Source organism: Archocentrus centrarchus, chromosome 7 (genome assembly GCF_007364275.1).
Source record: "Archocentrus centrarchus isolate MPI-CPG fArcCen1 chromosome 7, fArcCen1, whole genome shotgun sequence".
NCBI lineage: Eukaryota > Metazoa > Chordata > Actinopteri > Cichliformes > Cichlidae > Archocentrus > Archocentrus centrarchus.
This window is the reverse complement of record NC_044352.1, coordinates 3029268-3039649: the sequence shown is the minus strand read 5'-3', so window position 1 is coordinate 3039649 and position 10382 is coordinate 3029268. Positions and strand designations below refer to the sequence as shown.

Genomic DNA, 10382 nt, shown 5'->3' with positions numbered 1-10382 from the left:
AGGTGAACCCGTGCGGCGCTCAGACCTTTAGAGTGTTTGTTTGCAGGCTGAGAGCTTTCTCTGACCTTTCCCTCTCTGACAGGCACGCAGATCGTTTCAAATCTGCCATCTTGTTTACTTTTACATTATTTAGCTCAATAATTTGCTGTGGGCCCCACAGACTCGGTCCAAATCCCTTTAATACAAACTTCAAAAGGTCAAAGTACATTTCAGCATTCAGTCTGTGTCATGTCAGATTTAGTGGAGGGAGAGTTACAAAGGTGGACTCTGTAATAGAGAGGAGAAGAAGTTTAAACAAGCATAAAAGTGAAGTAAAATATAACTTTTGGGAGAGGAACGCTGTCCGATTCTTATCTGATAGGATTCCAGCTGCTCAGCAATCCGGCACCTCCTGTTCCTGATGCTCCAGATGTTCTCAGCTGGTCAAAGGTCTGAACTGCAGACACCTCAGCACCCGGACTCTTCTACCACGAAGCCGTGCTGCAGGATTAGATGCAGTGCGTGGTTCATCCTTATCTTTCCCTGAAAAAACGTGGATGGGATGGGAGCACATGTTGCTTTAAAACCTGGATGTACCTTTCAGCTTTGATGGGGCCTTTCCAGATGTGCCAGCTGCCGGTTCCACAGGCACTGATGCACCCCCGTACCATCAGAGATGCAGGCTTTTGAACTGAGCACTGAAAACAGGAAGTCCCTCTGCTCTTTAGTCTGGACGAGGCAGCGTCCGTGTTTTCCAAAAAGAATTTCAAGTTTTGGATTCGTCTGATCTCAGAACAGTTTTCCACTTTGCTTCAGTCCATTTGACCCTCCGAAGGTCCTGCACCCTCATATGGGGACATCACATTTTGGCTTTGCTGCACCCCATACTTTATTCTGCTCAGTAGTGTTTAAGCCATGCTGACTTTGTTGTGTTATGCTGTAAAATAAACCCACTGTCCCCATCTGAGGAGTTTGTCTTACAAAACTATGTAACAACCATGTGACAAAACACAACTTCCTGTGTGAAGAGGAAGCTTCCATCTGATCACAAATATGGAGGATAAACTAAGAATGCATCGCAAGCAGGAGCTCATCAGGTCTCAGGAGAGTGAGATACGTCTCATTAGTCTGCAAAGGTAAAAGCTGAGGTGGAGGTAAGGTGGGAGAAACCAGAGAAAAGCCGACCAATCACAGAACATGAAAACTGAGTGCTGGAGCACAGGCAGAGGTCGTACCCTGAACACGGTGGAGTGAAACCATAGGAAAAACTGCAAGAAGCTTACAAACTAATGTTGCAGTAAGTTTAGAACATGGGTTAATAAAATCCAGGTGTTGACCATTTAAAACACACTTATAATTGATGCTGACAGGTGCCACACACACATTTAAGAAGGTCATGTTCCCAAACACAACAGTTACCATGTTACAGCCAAACGACACCGAGGACAGAATCATGTCTGCTGACTCAGCCGGGATTGAATAAAACTGAATGTTTTATTCCAGATAATTTATTTTAAAGCTTCAGTTTCTTCTTTTAATTTACAAAATTGAAAATATAAATCTCCTGATTTCAGATTCTGTAAATGAGCAGCTAAAATCATCTCCAGCTGCAACATTAAAGTGATTTTACTCATTAATGAACTAAATGATATGAACCAATAAATCATGGATGTGATTCAGCTTAATGACTTTTACTTTGAGTAGTTTGAGTTGATTTTAAGGCTGAACACAGAGACTTCTTTCACCTCTGTGGAAACTTTTTTCATTATTTTACCACAGAATGAAATGTCATTCTAACCTGTTCTGCAGCCACTTTTCATGTAACTCCTCGGCGTGAGCCTGAAAATCATACCCAATATTTCTGATCAAACAATAAGCAGCAAATATCTCATAAAAATCTAAAAATAAGTCCAGAGCTTTATACCAGAACTTTGTTTATAATGCTTTTCTGACGCCCTCAGCTCGAGCAGAGGTGTCAGACTCACTTTAGTTCACGGGCCACACGCTTCCCAGAGTGATGTGAAGTAAAACTATTGCGTAATAAGATGCCTCGCACCAGCTTTAGCTACCAGATCATTTCCATATGCAGTCCCTGGGCAGGTACACACAATATGAAATACAAAATTCATAACCAACATTCACAGTAGGGTAAATACAGTAACTGCAGCCCTGGGTTTGTTCCACTGGTATTTAGATAAAATCAGCCTTTCTGATGCTGTTGCTGCAGCGACAGCGTCGGAGATCTGCTGCATCTACAGAGGGAGGGCGCCCCCCTGTGTCCACACGAACACACTGCAGCTTCAGCAGCACAATGAATATCAGCCAGAGCTGCAAGCTTAGTGATCAAATTACAGTTTCCCCCTCAAGAAAAGTCCAGCTGGTGAAACTGGAGATGACTGCATGCAGGACTCGATATCACAGCGCAGGAAAAGAGAAGCAAAAAGTGAAGTGATTGAAAATTTTCTTCTTTTTCTTTTACTTGTATTTTAAAATGTTTCCTCTTATTTAAATGAGTGTGTTTGCTGTGACTCTGCGGTCGGTGTCTGCTGGGTTTAAATGTGCTGGTAAACAGAGCATCTTAAAAGTAAACCTTCATATAGTCCATATTCATTACACGTAATGATGATTATGGTTTATAGCTCATCAAATAATCAGTATTCAGATTCCAATCAAACGAAAGGATTTACATTCAGAAAGTCCAGCTTTGGAAACTTTGGTACGTGTCTGGGTCTCCTTCAGGGCTGCGTGGCGTGCAGGTTTGTGGTACTGCTGACGTGTTCCTGAAGCTTGTGGACATTTTTGGGTCACTCCACAGACTCTCTGTGGGGTTCAGGTCAGGCTGGCCGATTGAGCTCAGTAAAAACATGGTCTTCAAACCATCTGGTAGAAGTTCTGTGCGAAGTCAAGCAGGTGACATTAAACACCCCCAATCACCACACTGGATTCTGTCTCTGAATCCAGGAACTTCATTTCCAAATGCAAAATTAACATTGATCTGAAAACAGGACCGTGGACCTCTGAGAGGAAGTCCGGGCCTTTTCCACCTCATCCCAGGTGAGACGAGCAGCTGCGTGTCATCAGCCTCGGTCGTCCCCTTGTGAAGTTCTTGAATGAACTTTTCCCAAGTCTGTGGTACGCACACTTTTCCCTTCCAGTCGACTTTCCAATAATATGCTTCAGCCAGCAGGAACCTTCTGCTCTCACCCTCCTTGTGGGAGGTGTTGATGAGCATCACCTGAACAACTGTCAACTCGGCAGTCTTCTCCATGACTGCGTGCGTACTCTACTGAGATACAGAATTTATACTGTTATAATAATAATTGACTCAAACTCAAAGTGAAATGTTCTGATTTCATTCAGATTCTGATTTTTATGAGCTTTGAGCCAAAATCATCAAAATTCAAACCAAAAAAGGCTCAAATTATTTTACTTTGCTTGTAATGAATCTAATATTCTCATTTTTTGAGATACGCTCGTTAAAAAAACTGACATGATGTAAAATCTCAATTAAGATTTGAGAATAAGACCCATCAGTGATGATGACAGAAGTCAGGATAATATTTCTGCCCCGTTTCATAAGCAGGCTTCTGAACACTTCCTGCAAAACTATTTGGAGGTCTTTTTATCCAAATACTTTTACCAAATACTTTTTATACAGATTCCAGCAAAAATATGTTTTCAATATTAACAATACTCATTAAATCAAATCCATTGGAAGCCTGCTGTGTGAGATGTTCTGTGATTACCTTTAATATTTCTACAACCACCTAAAAAAAAAAAAACACGTCCATGGGAAACAAATCAGAGAAAGTACTGCACTCTGTACACGGGAGTGTACTACATAATGTACTTCTGTTTATATCATCAATAACAATAAGCCAGATATAATGCATACTTACAAGGTATTCACATCATATTATACTGTTATGTGTACATGGGTATTACTACATGCATTATGTATAACATCACTATAATCATAATGCAAACATGTTGTTCACATTTGAGCAATGCTGCTGAGCAGTAGGTATGGCTTTAACATCTCTGTGAGTCATAGTCTGTATTATTCATGGCCACGAGTCATCCCTGACCAACATGTTAAGATGATGCTCAGCCAATCAGAAGTCGGCATCACAGGCTGATCAATCGGGCTGCAGCCTGAAACAGACTCATATCAGCTGCCAGATATGTGGAAACCCCGCTTTCTCCATTTCTAAGCCAATCAGGCATGAGAAAACAGCTGTATATCATTAGCAACCTGAAATCCTTCCTGTTGTTTCCTCTCCACTTCAGATAAATACAGAGGTACTAAACCAGGAATATGAATATCATGGTGCACATCTCTGAAGAGCAAAGAACACATACGCCAGATTTCAGGGCTCCGTGTAGTTTTGGAGTCTACAGACGCCCAGACGGATGGTATGATGATGACAACATCCTCCTGCTTTATTTTGAGGATAAAAATGAATGACTTTCTCAGACCTTTATTGTGAAGGCGAACAGCCTGGAAGTCTCTCATTCAGAATAAAGATCAGCTGTTTAATTTCTGCCAGGAAACAAACTCGAGGGCAGATTTTAATGTTGGTATTTGATCTGAATCAAAGAGGAAACCCTGAATGACCGGACGCGCTGCAGCGTTCAGGCCTCGCTTTACAAACGTCACAATTTTCAGGAAAATGACAAGAGTCACAAAACTGATCTGAGTTCAGCTTTAATGACACAAACAGCTGTTTCACACATCTGCTCATCATCATCATCCATAATTTAACACTCTAAAAAACTTAAAGGGAACATTTGATTTTCATGGTCTCCAGAGTGCAGCTCTCAAAACACACGAACTAAACTAAATACATATGACACATATTTTCAAATGACAAAAACAAATGATCAGACTTTAAAAAATAAAAAAGGAGAAATGTGAATAATCACAGTCAGCTGCTCGTCTCCTCACACAAAAACAAAACTCCAAAATGTAACATGCAGTTCGGAGAGAGCGACACATTTATTGCAGTTTATTCAACAGTCTGTACGAGTCGCTGCAGCAACATTCAACGTTTCAGGCTCCAAATAAAACCCGACCTCAGCTCAGCGTCACAGTTCGAGAGAAACTCGTGTTCAATCTGCAGCTCTACCACAAACACACACACACATGCACGCACGCACGCACACACACGCGCACACACACTGCTGGACACATTTTAGCAGAATATCAACTGTAAATTATAAAATAGATTCAATGATTTTTATGATACAAGCACAGAGGGAGGCGGGGCTTTTCCCTTATAGTGTGGTCATGTTACAGTGAAGATCACCTGCATTTGGAACAACAAGGTAGTTGAAGGTGAAAAGGATCCTTAATTGATGCTTCAGTGAGCTGGAAAACTCTCGTCTATTGTAATTTCTAAAGAAGTGAAAGGAGCACGAAGGCTGCAGGGTCGTCGGACTGTTTAACTCGGGCTCATTTACGTCCCCACAAACACCTGATTCTCTCTGAGGTGAAACAACAAACAGGTCAAAGAAAAGGCAGGAAAACAACAACATGAGGTTAACTGTAGCACAGTGGTCTCTGTCGCCTGACAGACGAAACTCAGGCCTAACACCAGCATTCCCATTAAAAACAATAAGACAACACACTCCGCTCACACTGTGGACAGGTCAGCTGTCTGGTCCTAAAAACACTCCAGAGGTGCTTCCAGATGTGTCACTTCCTCCCACTGTAATCACATGATGAGATGAAGGCACAGATGCTGAGTGACAGGTGGCAAGCAGCCAATCAGAGAGAAGCCACACAGGGAGCGACTGGAAACGGACAGAGAGCACTTGGACGACTTCACTCCAGAGGTTCACGTGACACAACGCTCGCAGGCTCGGCTTCTGCAACAGCAGCAGCTTCTTCTTCACCTCCTCCTCTCCTCCACGCTTCTCCGTCTCTGTCCCTTCCACGCTCAGGTGCGCCTCCTCTTGGCTCCTCCCGGACTCGCCGGGTTGGAAGACGACAGGAGCTTCTCAGCCGCCCGACTCCTCTTCCTCTTCTCTGCCTCCTTCCCTCCGCTACCGCTTCCTCCTCCTCCTCCTCCTCCTCCTGCTGCTGCCGCCGACGAAGATCCGCCATCACTTCCTCCCTTCTCCTTGTCTCGCTCTCTCTCCTTATCCCGACTGCTGCTCGCTCGCTCTGGCATCTTCACCGAGGAGTTACTCCCTGAAGGAGAGAGAGGGAGGAAACAATCACATTAACACAAAATCTGCACAAAGTATGCATCGTGGAATAACACTGCAACAACTTTATCTCCTTAGTTTAATACTTGTGGTATTTGATCAAATTCCCCGTTTATGGCTGTAGCAGCTAAACTTAAAGCCCCTGAAAGGCGTATTTAAGTTAGTCTGAACTTCCACCTCTGAACAGTGAGCGGTGAACCTTCCATTTAAAGCACCCAGTATTTAAAAAATGACCAGCACATCAAGGCAGCGTTTATGTGGTGTGAAGGTCAAAGAACAACCTTTCATTTCCTGTCCAATAACCCCGACCACCACAGTGGAAATTTCCTCTCTGTTGTGTTCACGCCCAGACTACTTGGCTACAACACCAGTGGTTAATCCTCACCTTTCCCTCCGTGGACTTGCCTCAGATCTCGCAGAGGGTGAGTGGATCACTGAGGTCTGCTGAGCAAACGCTCCCAGCTGACTTAACATCCAGATTAAAGCCCAGAGCAGATCGGGCCGCTGCAGTCGCTGCTCCCTCTTCATGTCAGAACCTCTCCAACGTTACACACTTTTTAAACCCGTCTGAAAACTCGTTTTTATTCTTTGGTTGTTAAACCTGAGTTCTGATTATTTTGTTCCGGTTCTTTTACTCATGTTCTTCTTTTTGAAAATCTCTCCTATTGTTTCACATTATTTTATTCTGTTTGCTGACAGACGTGCGAGTGTCGTCATCATCAATGCAGGAGCAGGAGGGTCGTTCAGACGGCTGGTTTCATTTTGAAATTTGCAAAGATGCTCGTTAATCTTATCTTCTTAATGTTTTTTTAGCTGTTCAGCTGATACCATAATTAAACAATTATGCTGTGTTTCTAGGTCACACACTGTGCTTTATGGAGGGGGGGGACAGTGTCACTCTAATTAACCTCCTCTGCCTCAGGAGGATGATACAGAGCGGTGGTCAGGGTTACGTTCCCAAATAAATCTCCATCTTTTTGAGCTTTAATCATGACTGACCTCTGTGTGTTTATGTGTATGGCAACAGTATATTACAGAGCACCCTGGAGTCAGCGTAATCCTGTGAGCAGACAAACGCTGATCTCCAACCATCCAGTTTGCAGCCATATACGGTTTATTAAGCGAGGCTGAGTCCTAACAGCAGCTCTGATTTATTAAGAAACTGAGGAGGGCTGAGGTGCAAACACACCTGGAGATGGTTCCCACACTAAAACCCAGTGTGACAAAAAACACACAGCGAACAGGTAACTCTGAATTTAAACACAATAGAACCGTGAGCTGCCAGGATGCACCCCCACCCCCCACCTGAAGCATAAAGAGGAGGGACAGTCTGGTACCTTCTTCATGTGTAGCTGGAGGTTCTCTCTCCATCCTGAACTCCTCTTTGGACTCCTCCTCTGAGCCCAGTTTACCTACAAACACACAAAGAATTCATTGACATAAAGAATTAGTTTTCTCATCTTTCTGTCCTGGTGTGAACAATTTAAAACCTAAGGTTTCCTCACCTTCTTTAACCTCCTGGATGATGTCATCAGGCAGGGAGAAACTCTTCTCGTTGTTTGGGAACGGCAGGATCTCCGACTCGTGCTGCGTCACAAACAAACAACAGTTTCAGAGGTGATAACCACGGTGAGCACGGCATGTAAAACAAACACACAGCACGTGTGCGCGTGTCCTCACCAGCGCCTGCATGTCGTACATCGTTCCCAGGTGGTCCCAGATGACAGAGGAGGAGACCTGCCGTCCAATGTTCTGACTGAACTTATCTCTGATGCAGATCATGTGGAAGTGACGGTTCACTCCTGGAGACAGACACAGCACGCTTAATGTTTGCTCTTTTGGACTAAAACAGAGCAGATTTCTCCCATTTTGGCTTCTCTTCATTGGCTCTCTGTTAAATCTAGAATAGAATTTAAAATTCTTCTCCTCACATACAAGGTCTTGAATAATCAGGCACCATCTTATCTCAAAGACCTCATAGTACCATATCACCCCAACAGAGCACTTCTCTCTCAGACTGCTGGCTTACTTGTGGTTCCTAGGATACTTAAGAGTAGAATGGGAGGCAGAGCCTTCAGTTTTCAGGTCCCTCTTCTGTGGAACCAGCTCCCAGCTTGGATTCAGGAGACAGACACCCTCTCTATTTTTAAGATTAGGCTTAAAACTTTCCTTTATGATCAAGCTTATAGTTAGGGCTGGATCAGGTGACCTGAACTCTCCCTTAGCTCTGATGTTATAAGCCTAGGCTGCTGGGGGGTTCCCATGATGCACTGTTTCTTTTTCATTCACCTCTTTTCACTCTGTTTATACCCCACTCTGCATTTAACCATTAGTTATTATTAATCTCTGTCTCTCCCCCCTCCCTGAGCCTGCTTCTGCTGGAGGTTTCTTCCTGTTTAAAGGGAGTTTTTCCTTCCCACTGTCACCGAGTGCTGCTTGGGGGGGGGGGGGGGGGGGGGGGGGGTCGTCATCTGAATTTTGGGTGTCTTTACCTTACAATAGTCACCTTGAGGTGACTGTTGTTGTGATTTGGTGCTATATAAATTTTTCCTTACAGATAGTATATAAGACATCAGTGCATCTGCCCTTTTATAATAAAAAAAACTCACAGCAAATCTATCAAACCACATTACTGGCAGATCAGATGCCTCCCTGCAGTCTGACAGAGACACATACAATCCAATTTTATCTTAACTGAGTCAGATCAGCAAATCTACTGGATGATAGCTTATATCAGCTTTATATTACAGAGGAATTTAATTCCATTACCATGAAGCTTAGCTGAGTGACAGCCTTTTTCAGCAGCTTACTCAAGCTATTAATTCTGATTACTTATAACTTTGTTACTTTATATGCCTTTTTCTTCTTGTGGCTCTTTGTTCTGGACAATATTGAGCTGCTCTGTTCTCTTTTTCACACTCAGCAAAACCACAGGGTGCAGAGAAGGTGAAGCATATGAAGTGAAACCAAGGGGGGTAAAATGGTGAATAGATTGACACTTAAATGGCTCTTGTCTCCTCTCACTCAGTGCTCAAAGCATTTGTAATTACAAACTACACTCACCCATTCACAAAAACAGTGTAGTGTTTCAAACACATTGGTTTCATTTTACCCAAAAATGCAGAAACAATGTTACACAGAGTTCAGTGTGAGTGTACACCAGTACAAGCTAACACAATCTAACTCCCCAAACAAACTCATCAACGCCGAGCAAACACTGATCAGATCAGCTGGAACACACACAGCGAACAAACACTAATGACCCGATCACAGAGAAACGGATCCAGCAGTCAGTTTAACCTGGCCGTGGCGTTGGATTAGGCCACAGCTCGCAGCATCACCAGTATATGTGAATTTAGGCTGGATGCAGGCGAGTAAATCTCAGTCAGCTGATCACAGCATGTCACAAAGAAAACAGTCCTGCTGCATCTCACAGCACTCATTATTTCTAAGCGTGTGTTTTACTCCCCGTTGTACCTCCTCATACGATCTCTCTGATCTCCGACCAGCCAAATTAAATAAGTCTTTTTCTCCCTCGGGATCTGTTCAGCTAATCCTAACCTGCAGCGCTACGAGGAGAAACTTTATTCATAAACTTAGCACCAATAAAACTTCGAAAACCTGACACACGCTGTACTCAACGGTTTCCCAGCACTGAGCAGCGAAATCAGAGGCTCCTGGGAGCCGTTTCGGTTAAGCTGGTCTAACCTGAGCAGCCGCTGCAGCTAACAACACGCTAGCATTAGCTTACCGACGGGCTTGTGTCCGATCATCGCATGGAACAGGCACACCTCCACCTCGTGGCTCCACACCACCGAGTCCTCCCCGGGAGCCATGCCCGAGTCCGGGGGCTTCTCGTCGGTCTGGTTCAGCGTCACATCAGCTTCCCCCATTGTTAACAAGAAGCACAAAACCGGAGCAGAGAGAGGCGACCGTGATCCGTCCGCACCGGCAACCGGAAACGTACAAAACTTCCGGGTACTACTTTTCAAAATACAACGATGAAGATGACGTCAACATCAACTTCCGGGGTTTAAAAAGTTTAAAACCGTATTCGGGGACAAATTCATCAATATATATTTTTTCGAATAATAATCCTAAACACATAGTTTTCAATGCCTGTTGAAATTAATTCAGAAACTGCTCGTTAAAGAGGGATTTATTTAGAGTCTGAAAAGTTACATTTGCTC

At 43.7% G+C, this 10382-nt stretch overlaps 1 protein-coding gene across 1 annotated transcript; it reads right to left on the bottom strand.

The window, feature by feature from the left end:
* Positions 1-3748: 3748 nt before the first annotated feature.
* Positions 3749-10155, bottom strand: mrgbp (MRG/MORF4L binding protein). The gene is made up of 5 exons (XM_030732601.1): positions 9944-10155; positions 7873-7994; positions 7698-7779; positions 7530-7604; positions 3749-6175 (listed from the first exon to the last, which is right to left on the bottom strand). Exons 1-5 carry the CDS (start codon positions 10083-10085, stop codon positions 5922-5924), a joined length of 675 nt encoding a protein of 224 aa, XP_030588461.1. The 5' UTR covers positions 10086-10155; the 3' UTR covers positions 3749-5921.
* Positions 10156-10382: the final 227 nt, after the last annotated feature.